At 42.8% G+C, this 15,132-nt stretch overlaps 2 protein-coding genes across 2 annotated transcripts; both read left to right on the top strand.

Moving 5' to 3' along the window:
• Positions 1-790: 790 nt before the first annotated feature.
• On the top strand, positions 791-8,245 carry fhdc2 (FH2 domain containing 2). The gene is made up of 11 exons (XM_053324233.1): positions 791-1,273; positions 1,375-1,436; positions 3,672-3,774; positions 4,026-4,111; positions 4,386-4,486; positions 4,763-4,833; positions 5,053-5,160; positions 5,462-5,532; positions 5,736-5,853; positions 6,040-6,204; positions 6,299-8,245. Exons 1-11 carry the CDS (start codon positions 791-793, stop codon positions 8,243-8,245), a joined length of 3,315 nt encoding a protein of 1,104 aa, XP_053180208.1.
• Positions 8,246-11,065: 2,820 nt separating this feature from the next.
• rhogd (ras homolog gene family, member Gd) lies at positions 11,066-14,754 on the top strand. The gene is made up of 2 exons (XM_053323479.1): positions 11,066-11,136; positions 11,728-14,754. Exon 2 carries the CDS (start codon positions 11,757-11,759, stop codon positions 12,330-12,332), a length of 576 nt encoding a protein of 191 aa, XP_053179454.1. The 5' UTR covers positions 11,066-11,136; positions 11,728-11,756; the 3' UTR covers positions 12,333-14,754.
• The last annotated feature ends 378 nt before the right edge of the window (positions 14,755-15,132 follow it).

Raw genomic sequence — 15,132 nt, 5'->3', positions numbered from 1 at the left:
TCATGTAGAGAACGAGAAAGAGGGAGACTGGGAGGATGTGTTGTTGGCCAAATGCAAAACTAGATTAAAGACTTTGAACCATGACACCTGAAACCTCTGAGTCATTCCTAATTGCGTTACTAATCCTGCCTGAAACTTGCTGGTGCAAGTGTGCGCAACAAGCTTTCAGACGTTCGCCTCCCATAACGAGAGAATAATTTTTAAAGTTATCATTTCTGAAGCTGCAGAGACCCTCTACTTTTTATGTTTGTGGTTAGCTGTGCGTCTTCTTCTTGCTTGTGGTGTCTCTGTGTTTTAATTAAAAGGGAGAAGGTGCATGATGGAGGAGTGTGTGCATGCAGCCAGGTGAAACAGAACAGGATGGGACAAGCTGCGTCAAACAGCCTGCAGAGGGGTAGAGCTCGTTTTGTTAACCTAGTACTTTCCCCCAAAATACGCCTTGTACTTCTACTAAAAGTTGAACCAGAGGTTACATTCTTAGCTAAAACTACTTGTTAATGCACTGGAGTCATGCTAATGAAAGGAGAAGTTAGGCCAGGTGTCAGACAAAGTTAAAATATTCAGATGAGGTCATCGGCCTAGGTCACAAAGAGCAGTTTGCTGTTGCAATACTTGTGGATATGTCTGATTTCCTGCCTCTCTCTGTGCTCAATAATGTCTGAGATAAGATTAATTTTGTTGTTTTGTTTCCTAGACTGGAGTCATTGATGGACCTTTGAACTAGAAATCACTGGAAGCAGAGAGTGTTCACCCGCCTGACACCCCTCCTTCTAACAACCAGGCGGCCTCTATGCTCATCAATCTGACTGTAGCCATCAAGGAGTCTCGTGCCTTTCATGGAACACTGCCCGCTCTCCCCACCACTGCCTCTGACGCTGTGGAAGTGACAGCCATGGATTCATGTCCAGTGCTGGTCACCCCACCACCGCCTGCCCGAGCACCTCCGCCACCTCCACCTCCACCTCCTCCTCCTCCTCCACCTCCCCCTCTCCCACCTCCACCTGCATCATCCTCGCCTTTCAGCCGGGAAGATAGTGCCCGTCGGAGCCGGCTGAGGAAGCTTAACTGGGAGCGTATCCCCAAAGAGAAGGTGGAGGGGAGAAAGAGCGTGTGGACTGGGGCGGCCCCGGGCGAGGATGAGTTTCCAATAGACCTCCATTCTCTGGATGAGCTGTTTGGTCAGAAGGACAGTAAGCCTCAGGACAGAACCAGCACTCTGAGACGCAGGTCTGCTCTGCTGCGCAGCAGATCCCCCCAGGACAGCTCAGAGGAGGTCAGATCCTGGAATTTACCAGTGATATTTTTCTCATTAAAAGAAATATACAAAGATAGTGAGATTCCTTGTCCTTACATGTGTCCTTTGATTCATTACAGATCTCCCTACTGGACTCCAAACGCAGTATGAACATTGGGATATTTCTTCGCCAATTCAAGACGTAAGCTCATTCATTTCTAACTGGAGCTGAAACAATTAGTTGATTTAAAATATTAGTTGATTATTGATTAATTGTCTCAGTCTTTTTGATGCAAAAATGACCCATATCCACCCTCCATCCAGCCCCTCAAATATAATTATTTGCTGTTTCTATAGTATTTAGAGCCACAATTCACAATTAGCGATCAATGACTTGCTGATGTTGATCTCTATTAGTCATTTGGTCTATTAAAAATAGTGGAATAATGCAATTCATAAATTCTTTAAGCTCAGTGTGAGGACAATCAATTTACTTGTTTTGTCCAACCAACAGTCCAGGAAGTAAAGATATTCAATTGACTGTTATGTGTTGAAGAAAAACAGGAAAACTTAAATTTAAGAAGTTGGAACCAGAGAGGTTTTTCTATTTTTTGCTTATAAAAAGACTAAAATATTTAATCAGTTATAAAAATAGTTGCTGTGATTTTCTGTTGATCAATGAATAGACTTGTCTTTGCAGCTCTAATATCACTGTAAATTGAGGATCTTCAGGTATTGAACAATTGGTCAGACAAAGCAATATTAGAAACACTTACATTGCGCTCTGAGAAAATATGATGAACTTCTGTCACATTTTGTCATATTTTTTCATTTCATGGACTAAATTATATATCAGTTAATCAATGATTAAAAAAATTACTTACAGCACTAACAATCTGACCATTTTCAGGTCTATATGGTTTTTGCATTTCCTTGAGGTCGCCATCAGTCAAAACTGAAAGTAGCTCAAGAGCAGGAAACAGAAGTGTGTTCAACTGTGCCCAGGGGAACAGTACAGGAGCATGTGGCCATATATCAAAGATGGATGCGCAGGGTGCACAGTTTGTGTCAGAAGTGTGAGGACTCATTGGGAGACAGGATGGCAGGTGCAGGGGAGGGTGTACTCTGAGCAGCTGGACTTAGCGTCTTAAATGTGGGTGGTGGGTAAGTGTCCGGGTATAGCCCTAGGAGTCAAGAGTTGACACCTGCTGATGCCCTTAAAGAGTGTCTAATGGTAAAGCTACCCCCTACAGACAGAGACCCCACTGGTGGCCTTTTATATTCATCCATCCCTTAAAGCCTCTTTTGCATGTTTGCCAAACTCAAACAAAGCTGCATTACTCCTAATGAATAGGGCTGTTTTATAGTTATTAAAGCACACTTACACTATGATGTCTGAATCATTCAAATTACCTTTTTGATGTTGGTAATTATGACATTCAACCATTGCTGGTAGAAATAAAGGGGAAAGGAAGTGCTGAGGTGCTGTATTGTCATGCCTCCACGTGTGCATGAAATGTTCATGGAGACTCAATTGTGCGGGTCTCAACTGAAGAGATGGATTTGTCAGGACTTGTAGGAAAAGCTATTATGTGAAAAGAGCGTCTTCTATACAAACATTTATCTTGTTGGGAACTTATTTGCCCTCTAAACCCTCCTCTACAGTCCTCTGTTTTAAACAGAAATAGATCTACTATTTAAATGTGGGTGTAGTTTTAAAAAAATCCAGTTTTGTATTATCAGATACCAGTGCCCCCGTAGGCACTTCAGTATCGTCTCATTATGCTGTTTCATCCGGTAAAAAGTTGATCATGTTTTAAAGTGAGTACCTGAAAATGATTTATTCTCATTCCAACTTACATTTTCCTGAATTCTTTGAACAATTTAGATATGGAAGTGAATATTTACAAATGTAAAATAGCATGCTCATAATGGAGTATTAGTGTGTGTGCGTGTGTGTGTGTGTGTGTGTGTGTGTGTGTGTGTGTGATGAGCTGATAATGGAAAGCTGCTGGAGTAAAGGACAGATGTGTCACTGGGAGGAAGTAAGCCAGAGATCAAACAGTCAGCCAGCTCAGTTTCTGATCTTTCACCTTGACACCCAGAGGCCCTTCAGACGTTTTCTGTGTGCGTCTGCCTTTTATTTGTCCAATGGGGACGCAACTTTGCGTCGCCAGTGTGGCGTCGCCAGTGTGGCGTCGACCAGCACTCTTTCCTCAACACTGTGGCTGATAAGAACAGGATAAGCCTTAATATTGTGTGATCATGGCAAAACAAAGAGCTGATACCGCTCATAACATGGGATGAGGGTGGGTGCGAAGTGCCTTTTCTCAGGCTGAAAACTGTAGGACACCACTGCTGGTCTATCCAAGATGGCTCCATCATGTGTTGAAAATGATGTCATGCTTACAGTGTGTCTGTTGTCATTTTTCCACAGGCCTGCAAAGGAGATAGTTGAGGATATAAGGCATGGTGCTGGGGGTCGTTACGGAGCAGAGAAGCTCGCAGAGCTCTGCAAACTGCTGCCTGACAATGAGGAGGTAAAGTGCCTTTTCTGTCACACAAATACAACAGGGACTACCCCTCCTCTCTTCCCCTCCCCCATCCTCCTCTTACCCATCATCTGGCTCTGGTTAGGATGATCAGAAGTTTGCCATTACACCATGTCATATAATGTGGTTTGTTTCCGGAGCAGTGCGGTTAAAGATATTGGAGCTGACTGTGAACGGCATGTTGGTTTCAATATTCCATATCGCTTTCCAGATTTGACTCAGCATCTGTTCCCTTTCAGGAAGCTCGCCTGAGGAAGTTCAGTGGGGAGCGTAGCTGGCTTGGAGAACCTGATCTTTTCATTCTGCTGCTGGTGGAAGTCCCCAGGTATACCTCACCATAGCCATGGATTGGATATAATTACCAAGCATGTTCCCAGTACAGATACTTTGTTTTACCAGCTCGATTTTAGTTTTTTTTCTGGCTTGAGAACTGCACTGTTTATCTGTATGTTGTGCTGAAACATTTGTTGTTCACATGCTTCTCTTTGTAATGACGCTTATTTAAGTGAGGACTGATCAGGATCATCTTTTTGTGTCCATCATCACTCCCCTCTGCCTGTGCATTCATCCATCTGTCCTTCTCTTTCCTCTTCCATTAGTTTTCGGCTACGTTTGGATGCCATGATCCTGCAACAAGAGTTTGACCCAGCTGTGACCTCTCTGTGTGTGGCAGCCAGATGTCTGAGGGAGGCGGCCAGAGGTAAAGTAACAGCAGGGAGTTGTGTATTCCACCACTATAAAGATCTAGGTCAGTTTAAATGCTCCTATCTAGAATTAATCTGCAGCTCAGATCAACTTTCTGACTCAGGAGAAACCTGCTATCACATTTTTTGTATGAAAATATAGTTGTGCCAGAGTGCCAGTTCTTCAAAACAGTTGCTGACTCATTTTAAGACCTTGCTGTCAGCTGTATACACTGCTCATTGTGTTTCAACCCTGAAGCACAATATTGAATCTTTGTCTTTGACTCTCCTAGAACTGCTGAGCTGTCCTGAATTGCACTCCATCCTTCGTTTGGTGCTGAAAGCAGGGAACTATATGAATGCCGTGAGTGCTTCTTTATTTTCTTTTTTCTTTTCTTTAACCTGACAAAGCAAAATTGGCCCTTTTTATCTGTGCACAATGCACCAGTTGCTTGGGGTCTGGTGTGTGTTCAGTGGCGTCACTCTGACTGCGCACCTGGGTTTTGTATCGTTGTTTGTTTAAAGTTGTCACATGTTGTGTGAGTATGCATATGATATTCTGACCTTGCACATGGTTTCTCAGGGTGGATATTCAGGGAATGCTGCTGGTTTCCGAATTTCATCACTCCTCAAACTGGCTGACACCAAAGCCAACAAACCGGGCATGAATCTGCTGCATTTTGTAGCTATGGTAAGATCTGAAATTTTGATATACAATAGAAAGAGAAGGAAGTAAATAGTATAAACAAAGCAGGGATTAAATTAGAGTTGTTAGTCAAATGTGAATTAAAGTCAGTTGAGTTTTGGGAAAAATGCTAAAGTGTTGATAGACATTCTGCAAGAAACAATTGTGTCTGGCTGCGCAGTGTTTACAGAACAGCCCCTCAAGCCAGACTGTTTCACAGAGCATATGATTTTTGTCAGTCTTATCAAATGACATGTTGCATCTTTTGGAACAATAGCTGGATAATAGTTTGTGTTTGTCGCCACAGGAAGCTGTGAAAAAGGACCAGAGTTTACTGTCATTTCCCAGCCAACTAGGCCATGTTGGCCCCGCCTCCAGGTCAGTCTGTTCCCAAAACCCAGATCCCATCATTTCAGATAGCATTTGTGTCTCAGCAAATATACAAGTCTAAAACAAGTATAAAGTGAATTAAGACATTCGTGTGTCAGGAAAAAGGCACCCAGCTGCTATGAGCAGGAATTGTTTTTTTTCTTTACAGTTCTAAATACTATTGTGTGTTATATGCCTTTTTTGTTTTTCAGGTTGAGTGAGGAGTCTGTGCTGGAGGACTTATCGAAGTTAAAAAGCAGAGTGGTGGCGCTCAAGGCAAACATCCAGACTGATGCTGAGATTCAGCAGCATACGCAACTTTTCCTGGAGGTACAGTATAACATACATTGTTTTGATGTACTCACTCTTCAACTAAATTTTAACACACAAGCCAGTATCTGATTCAAAATGTTACGTGTATTTTGTGAAAGAAAATACATTGGTAGAAGACCGATGTGAAGACAGATGTGAAGTGGAAAAGGTGACTCTAAAGTGTATCTTTCCATCTGTGTGCAGGTGGCTGAGGAGCGGTTGAAGGAGGCAGAGGATGAGGTGGAGGGCATGAAGATGTCAAGTCAGGCTTTGGTGGAGTTCTTCTGTGAGGATGATAGCACTTTCAAACTCGAGGAGGCTTGCAGGGTCTTCAATTCGTTTTGCCTCCGCTTCCAAAAAGCTGTCCAGGTTAGATCGATTGATATATAAATGTTTGAATTAGACACATATGTTGAACTCAGTACTAACCTCACTGACAAATGATTCTGACCTTTGTCACCAGGAGAATGCAGAGCGGGAGCTGAAGGAGCAGAAACGGCTGGAACGTCAGCGTGAGATTGGGGCAAAGCGTCGCTCATTAGCTGTTTGTACGGGGCTGGACTTGAGTTTCAATCTTGCCACCAGAGAGCCCCATGTCCAGGAGAACCAAGACGAGCTGGAGAAAATCCTGGAGAAGAACTTGAGCTACACTTGGAGTCGTCGTAGCCTGAGAAGCTCTGACTCCCGCAGACACTCCCACCACCTACAAAGCGACGCCCATCTCCATATCTCATCGATACCCAAGATCTTCCCTGAGCTGGGTAGCAGCCCGACGTCGAACAGTTATCACTCTAATAGCTCCTCTGACCATGAGACAACCACTGTGCTTTGTAGTTCTCCAGAGATGGATCGCACATGTTCCCCCATTCAAGGAAATGTTCTGGGTAGAAGGAGCAAGTCTCAGCCCCAATACCAAGCAGCCAACCACAGTATGGAAGCTTCATTTAGTCATTCTCAACATGGACGTAGCTTCACAGTCAAGCAAGAAGGGCCAGAGAGCATATCATATGTGCTACAAGACCAACTGAAGCCAACAGAAACATGTAGACTTGAAAAGATGTCACGTGAACACATGACTTCGATGAACACTGAATCTTCACCCGGTCCCTGTACAAACTCTGCTGCTATAAACACTGATACATCTGCCCTGTGTGTTCAAAGCCAGCTTTCCACTCACAGACAACGCTTTGGCCTGCCACTGACAGACAACAGTCATCCCCTTCAGAGTAATTCTAATAAATCTTGTATTGATAAGTCTGCTCCTAAGACCATTAATGAAAGTGGAATTCTTTCTCATAGTGACAGCAGAGCTGGGTCGCTCAGGTACCAGAGATCTGAGAGCCAATCACAATCATCCATAAATGCTCCAGATAAAGCAGAGTTACAACCACAGAACAGAGGGACACCCACCATTACAAGTACTGTGATGCCTTTACCTGATGAAGCTCTAACAAAGCAGACGGAAACAGAAGAGGCATCAACACCTGTAGAGGAGAGCTGGATGCCTTCCAGTCTACCAGAGTTTAGCCAGTCACAGTCTGGAGAGTACTCTGACTTAGCAAGTCCTGACAGGGAGTTTGCAAGGTCATACTCCCGTGTGGGTGAAACACTGGAGTGCCACACTCTGGTGAAAGGCCTGCGATCCTATGATGCTTTGTCTCCCCTAACATCACCACTCCCAAGACCTACGCCAAGCCTGTGCTCCAAGTGGAGGAAAGAGAGGGAGGGTGACTTTCGAGAGGGGTCAACTCCAGCTTCTCCCACATCAAAGGAGGAGACTCGAAATTTAAAGAACCCTGTGCGTAGTGGGATAGGGGCCAAGAGGGGAATCGTGTCACGTGCAGGACCTTCCAATAGTACAGGCATTCCCAGGGTGCGCTCTAAAACTGAGCGTTCAAATGGAACCTCAGCCCCAACAAACCCACACACTCCTAGCCGTCTGTCTGCTCCTCGCAGCATATCCATGCGCTCATCTCCTGTCACGCGGCCCGCTGCTGTCCAGGCAGATGTGAAACGAAGTAATAGCGCACGCGAGAGGACACAAACTGTAAGTGAGCCACAGACTCCAGGAAAGTCCGCTCTGATCCGTCGGGCCTCAGACAGATCTCTGCCTGAGAAAGTCTCAGGCAACACCCAGCCAGCCTTCATCAGGGGAATTCCTCTCCGCGTGTCCAAACGAGTTGCCCCAAACTCTGAGACTCAGGTTTCCTCTCAGCCTCACACTGCCCACAGCCCATCCTCTGGTACAGCCAAGACTATACGCACGGCTGTCATATCTGCAGCCAGAAGTAAAACTGCCAAGACAACAAGCACAAGTGTCTCGCCTGCTAGCTCTAAAATCCCTACAGCTTCACGAATACCTGGTCCCAAAATACCACGGGCTACTACAGCGGCGCCACTGTGGAGGTGATGGATGTGAATAAGTGCAATGTGTACAAACTTCTCATGCCTTTGTGGATATCTGTATAATACATACAGTACAGGTGACTTTGGGGTCATCAGTAGATTTCTGATCTTAATCAGCTCTAGTTCCACTAAATTCTACATCTATGAAATGTATATGCATTGAAGTGCTTCTACATTTATTAGAAGCCACACTGATGCATTTCATGCACCAGCAGAACAGTATATCCTCTACATCCTACCTCTTTTCACATCCATTTGTGTCCTTTGCAGGCAATAGGATACTATAAGGAGACCCATCTTAACTGTTCATGTGTAGATCAGGAAAACATTCAATTCACACCAGTAAAATAAAAAAAACACTACTCTGTGCTTAGTCAGTGCTACAAATGTGCTTTGTAAGAATTGTAATTTGGGAAAATGTGTCAATCTCTCTGGCATTTAATTTTATCTTAGGGTATTGTCCAAATGTTTTGAATACTGATCCTTCTGCTAAGTGATCGCTGCATTATCACAGTCTTCATAATCCGAACTCAACTCGGTACAATGTTGAACTCTTCATCCTCTTGTTGAGAAGCCTCATCATTCTGATGCACTTTACAAACTGAAGAGGAGGCTCCAAGGAGATGATAACTGTAATTTTTTTGTTTTATATCAAAAGATTCTATAACGTTATTGAATAACATTGGTTGTTATTCAGTGTATTATGTGAATTTGTAAATAAGAAAAGAAGAATAAAGGCGGTGGTATGGATAGTTGTGTTCCTCTCTGAAAAAGATGCTCATCAGCTGAAACTGTTTGTGTATGTATTATTCACATATTCTCACACTTTTCTTTTTTTTTTTTTTTACATTTTGTATTCAAGGCGAGCATTTGCTTTAACAACCTTCATGTTCACGGTCCCCACTGTTCCTCCTCAACTTCTACTCCTGCATCTCGCTGTCCTCTGTCTTCTTGTCACCCTCAGTTTTCTCTCCCTCTCATCTGGACCTCTTACTGCATCTCTTGACACAGTCACCCCCAATCCTGTCTGTGGCTGTTGTCATGGAAATGCTACAGACGTCCCGGGGAATCTCCTGGCAGAATAGTGGGGTGCAAGGGTTGGGGTAGAGGGTGACTGTGGGTGTAGGGTCCCAGTGGGAATTCTCTTTTTATAGGCCGCAGTGACGCCAGAACCTCTTGGGAAAGGCAATAAACTGGTGCCTCTTTGTGTTCTTGAGTGTCCGGTTGTCGGTCAGCGCTGGCCTCTTAACCTGCCTCAGTGTATAGAGGTGACATCATCAACGGGTCTCTAGGGGTGCAGGACAGCGTGGTCTAAAGTGAGCCCTCTTTTAGTTACTGCGTGGATCTGAAAGCATTGGCCTACAAAGAATAATGATCTGTCTAAAGGTGAATAAGTGATATATGGGCTTTAAGAGGATGAGGTCCAACAGACAGGAGACAGGATTGTTTTATGCTGGGTACGTATGCATACACAGTGACACACGGTGACATTTAATGATGGGAATTTTGCAAGTTCAAGAGGAAAGAGTATAGCCAAAGCAAAAAGAGTACAGGCTTCTATGCATCCTGTCTCTTCAAATGCTAACAGAAAAATCCAGGAACAGCCTCCCTCATTTGTAATGAGCTTGACAGCAGTTAAAATGTTGAATAGGAGTCTGTCGGGTCAGGGAAACACTTTTCAGCATGTGTCAATTTTGAGAGACAGGTTGCACATTACATTATTTTAAAGTGATTGTTAGAGTCAATTATCCAATGAATTGAAAATGAAGTTGTCCTGTATTGTCTTTGCAGTCCAGGAAGAAAGGGATGTCTCTTGCACAGGAAAAAATATGCCACACACAATTAATGTATCTGGAAGCTGAATGTGATCCTAATTGCAGGCAAATGTTTGTAGCTGGGTCCTTTTTCTGTATTAGTGTGAACACTGGTGGAAAGTATTCCTTTTAAGTACAGTTATGTAGTAACTAAGTACATGTACCTGTCTATTTCCATTGTCTGCCACTATATACTTTAACTCCACTTTATTTCAGTTACATATTGCTTTACCCTGTAATGTTTATTTAACACATTAGTTCGAAGAATAAGATTTTACATAAATACATAAAATATAAAATAAATAAATATATATAAATAAAACATGATGCATTGTTAAATATTAATCTATACAACAGCATATGAAGTAATTAACATAACACTCCACCATGACCAGCTACATTATAAAAATTTTGTTTCCATGTTGTTGCATCAGTAATATTAATACAATAATCAAATAATATAACATTATGAAAGGGGCCATACTGCATAAGCCCAATTATGAGTTAATGTACTTTCACCTCTATTGTAGTAATTTTTACATAGATGTATATCTACTTTAATTTTAAAAGTTCAACTCTACTCATATAGCCTATGTTTTCTTTTGGTTTCTACAGTTGGATGCTTGAGCTTCACTGTGTAGAATTATGTATACAGAGTTGGACTAGGAGGCTGTTTTCACCTTCATCTGCTGAAAGTGGAGTTCAGTCTTGGAGTGGAGTGGAAACTTTCTCTGTGAAATATGTTTACATATTTATAGATTTTTTATAGAAGGGAGAAGGAAGGTGTGATTTAAAGGATTTTAACAAAATAATTTATTTTGAGGAACAAAATCAGACACAAAATATGATTCAAAGTATTATTATTATTGTTAGTAGTAATAGTAGTAGCAGTGGTAGCAGTAGTATTACACATTGGCTTAACACCGCCATCTAGTGTCACAGAAACAACTATCACAAAATGGAACTACAACTCCCGGCTTGCATTGCATTTCCGTACGTCTCTTTTTACGTAATGGACAGCTCCCCGGATGCGGCTGTGATTGACTATACCAGGCAAAAAGAGATCGAAAGCCAAGTGGCGGTAAGTCACAAAACCCCTTAAATGTCATTGTTACAGCCAATTATTACATCTAAGAAATGTATTAGAAGATAATGTAATTTTCCGAGTAACTTGTAGGCAATTGTCGGGTCGTGAACAGACCTTTTGAAGAAGTGGCTTGCAAATTAACTTTCAACTTGTTTGCTAACTAGTTAGCTTGTTAACCACCAAAGGCGCTAGTTCCTTAGCCTGATGCTAGCCAGTGGGGAACGCCTAGTATCCTAAAGTGATCAGGACGGCATAATAAACGCAATAAGATCGCCATCTCGCCTTCGATTCAGCTGTTGTCCTGAAATCAGTAACCACTGCTTTGAATTTTCAAGAAGTTGTTGATAAATGGACGGCTGAAACTAGCTAAGCTATGTAACGTTAATTACGTCGATGAGCTAATGTAGGCGGCGGCTAGCTCGTTTGCTAACTGGGTGAAAAGCTTTATAAACTGTTGTTTCAGAGTTATAGGACGTCAGTGTCTCCTTAATCAATACGAATTGTACAATTCTTCCACCTATCTTTTTGCTCAGCATCACAGAGTTGTATTTAGTAGTTACCCAGATGCCCTTTTTCTGTTGTCAGGTGCTGCAGCCCCAGTGGTCGTAGGCAGGATGCAGACCATAAAGTGTGTGGTGGTGGGTGATGGGGCAGTTGGTAAAACCTGCCTACTCATCTCATACACCACCAACGCTTTCCCTGAAGAATACATTCCCACAGTGTTTGACAATTACAGCGCTCAGATGAGCGTGGATGGCCGCACTGTCAGCCTCAACTTGTGGGACACAGCAGGCCAGGAGGAGTATGACCGCCTGCGCACTCTCTCCTATCCTCAGACCAACGTCTTCATCATCTGCTTTTCCATTGGCAGCCCTTCCTCCCACGCCAACGTCCGGCACAAGTGGCATCCCGAGGTGTCTCACCACTGCCCCAACGTGCCCATCCTACTGGTGGGCACCAAGAGGGATCTGAGGGGAGATGCAGAAACAGTGAAGAAGCTGAAAGAGCAAGGCCTGGCTCCCACCACCCAGCAGCAGGGTAACGCCCTTGCCAAGCAAATTGGGGCTGTTAAATACATGGAGTGTTCAGCTCTGCTGCAGGAAGGTGTCAGGGAGGTGTTTGCTGAAGCTGTGAGGGCAGTGTTGTACCCAGTCACGAAAAAGAACACCAAGAAGTGTGTGCTGTTGTAATAAATGGTTCCCAGATTTGGACTGTGGAGGGGGATCATGGGGGATCCACAGATGCAAAGAGAGGCTGAGGAATGAAAGTCGTCATCTGGCTGCCTCCACTCCACCTCCAGCAGTTAAGACTTCGTTTTCAGCTCTTCTGCTACTCCTCTCTTCCTTATTCATCTCCTGGAGGATTTCACCACCGTTGTCATCATCACCAAAGTGACTATGCCAAAATGAAGGCAACAGACCAGATCTCCTCTATTTTTCTTACATTTTAACTTTTGATATTTACACTTTCTTCCAATTTTACATCTGTTCTAGATTTATAGCTTCTCTGCTTTGCCTTACAAAATGCTGATCATGGTTGTCACAAGCCATAACAACATCCAAACCAACCAACCAAGCTACCCTGTTTGACTGGAGAGAAGAGATCTACCTTTGTTCAGGTGGAGAAATAGTGACTACCTCATACTTCTCACCTAGGTTGCATCTCATGAGTCTCAAGCAACTTAACCATTATGAATGCTTCGACTTGCCTATTTAGATGTAATGAACAACCAAGTAGAGGGTGAGCAAGTTTTAATTTCAAGCAGCTTGAGTCCAGACAAGGTGTGATGACTCCCGGATAAATGCCAGTTCCCCCTAACCAGTATGCACAGATTAGAGTTTCAGCTGTAGCGCTGCAGTTCCACTTGTGCTCAGTCTGGCATGTTAGAGCTGTCGGGGAGGCTGTCCTTCGAGCCTCTCTCACTGCTCTCGTTGCCACGCATGGAGGAGCCAGTAGGCCTTTGAAGATAAGCTGGACCCATTAAAAGCAGCCGACCATTTGCCCTCTTCAGTAATAGAGGAGCAGGTGTAGTAAGGCCTTGGCCAAATTAACCCATGCTGGTACTGGATTTCTCAAGTGGATGATCAGAAAGTCAGGTTGTAACACAGCTCTCCTCTGTCAACGTCTTATTCTTGAGACTTACACCGAGTGCCATTAAAAACATGCCTAAGAATGACCTTTTCGACAGGGCGGGGGTCACAGAGACTGTATTTTGTCTAATTATGTTGAATTTACTCTGTAAATTTACTCCTCAAATGTTTGTTAACCTACAAGTGTGGTTATGGCCAAAGTTGAATATATTTTTTGTAATAGCCTATGTTTATTTGATCAGTAAGATGTTTGTGTGTTGTAGTCAGATTTGTTAAATCAGAACTCATAACGACCCTTTGTCAATTGCGTTATTGCCTTACATTTAAGGTCAGCAGACTATGACCACTGCATAATTGATTCAGTGTAGCATATAATACCAGAATATGTTTTAACTGGCTTGTGCTAGGCTATATATTTCTTTTCCTGTATTGTCTGATTTAGTTGAATATAATTTCATTTTGGATGGAGCAGTGTCGTAGCAGCCTTGTCAATTTTTCTACCATGTAACAGCAGTGTATCTACAACATGATAGGAGCCTTTTATTTGGTCAGGTGCCTTATCCAAACCAAAGACCACAGCAACGCTCCTATTTCAAACCCAAAGGTTCTCATTATAGTGCCACGAGACCTTTCAAATACAGGTCCAACCAACTCTGGGTTTCATTTTTTTGTAAATTTTCAAAAGCTTTCTGCCTTAGTTCCTGCCAGTAAACACACCCGTTCTCACAGCCCTCTTTTATAAGACACAGGTGCTAAACTGACATCTCGCTCAGCAAGTCTGTATGCATTTGTGAAACGAGCACTCGCGGCCCACAGCTCTTAACAGATTGTGGTTTACATCCCTGCATTGCATGGTGCAGCGAGAGCACAGACACAAACACAACTCGCACATAAAAGCAAGTTAGCAAGAGCTGTGTAGGTGGAACGTGCCTTGTCACCTCTGAGAGTTTTTATACATTTTATAAAAAATTTTTTAGTAATGACTGGTGGTAGCTTATTTGTGCTTACAGCTGCCAGTAATAACACCAGCCCTTTTACTATAATTATCCTCATTTATTCTTTCGAGCGGCTATATATTGAGTCAGCCTAGATTGTGGCCTTTTGTTAAGTCTACATTGACTGAAGTGGAACTCGAGTCAGAGGTTTTGTGTAACAACAGCAATGCGGTCTGCCAAAAAATGTGTGAAAATTTCCCAGTTAGGTGTGTGAAAGGTTGAATGTAAGCACACAATATGTCAAACTGTCAACTGCGGTGAGCTTTTTTTTTTTTTTTTTTTTTTGGCCATGTCCTAATTTCATTCAGATAACGCTGTTGAAGTGGAACATACACCTGTGGGCTCTCTGCGTCTGTGTCCTGGAGCTGTATGCTACCGTGTGCGTGGTACTACGCTTTTACACTGGGAACTTGATTTGTAGAAATCTGTTTGTAATTGTTTTATATATAACAAAAGCATATTTGTATAAATGAACTAACAGTGAGATGATTTTAAATTATGCCAAATAAAATGGTGGTTAAAGCCGAGCACTGCATTTGTTTTTAAAGATTTACCCCTGGATGTTCTGTGACTTGATGGTAGCTACTATTTCACATAATCAGCACATCACTTCACAGCTGTATGACAATGGTGGAAAAATAAAATCTTACTGAGGTGTAGCACAAAACTGAGTCACATACTGACATATAGCTACTTTTCAGCTCAGGAAACCACACTACATTCCTGTAAAATACACAGCAGTTCATTTTCTCTCATTGTAATCCTACTTCAATTACCATGTCTGAACACTAGATGGACACAGACCCCAAACTCAGCTCCGTATCCAGACTGAGAGCCATTCTTCAATGCCAATTTTTTTCTTTTCTGTATATTTGAAATTAATGATCTATACCCATACTGTTTTC

Source organism: Scomber japonicus, chromosome 8 (genome assembly GCF_027409825.1).
Source record: "Scomber japonicus isolate fScoJap1 chromosome 8, fScoJap1.pri, whole genome shotgun sequence".
In the NCBI taxonomy this organism is placed as follows: Eukaryota; Metazoa; Chordata; class Actinopteri; order Scombriformes; family Scombridae; genus Scomber; species Scomber japonicus.
The sequence above is the reverse complement of the archived record's forward strand: the minus strand, read 5'-3'. Positions and strand labels throughout refer to the sequence as shown.

Coding starts and splice junctions, on each gene's coding strand:
- fhdc2 (XM_053324233.1), top strand. CDS start 791: ATGCTCATCAATCTGACTGTAGCCATCAAGGAGTCTCGTGCCTTTCAT. Junction 4,487..4,762: donor TCTGAGGGAGGCGGCCAGAG/GTAAAGTAACAG, acceptor TGACTCTCCTAG/AACTGCTGAGCTGTCCTGAA. Junction 5,533..5,735: donor CATGTTGGCCCCGCCTCCAG/GTCAGTCTGTTC, acceptor TTTGTTTTTCAG/GTTGAGTGAGGAGTCTGTGC.
- rhogd (XM_053323479.1), top strand. CDS start 11,757: ATGCAGACCATAAAGTGTGTGGTGGTGGGTGATGGGGCAGTTGGTAAA.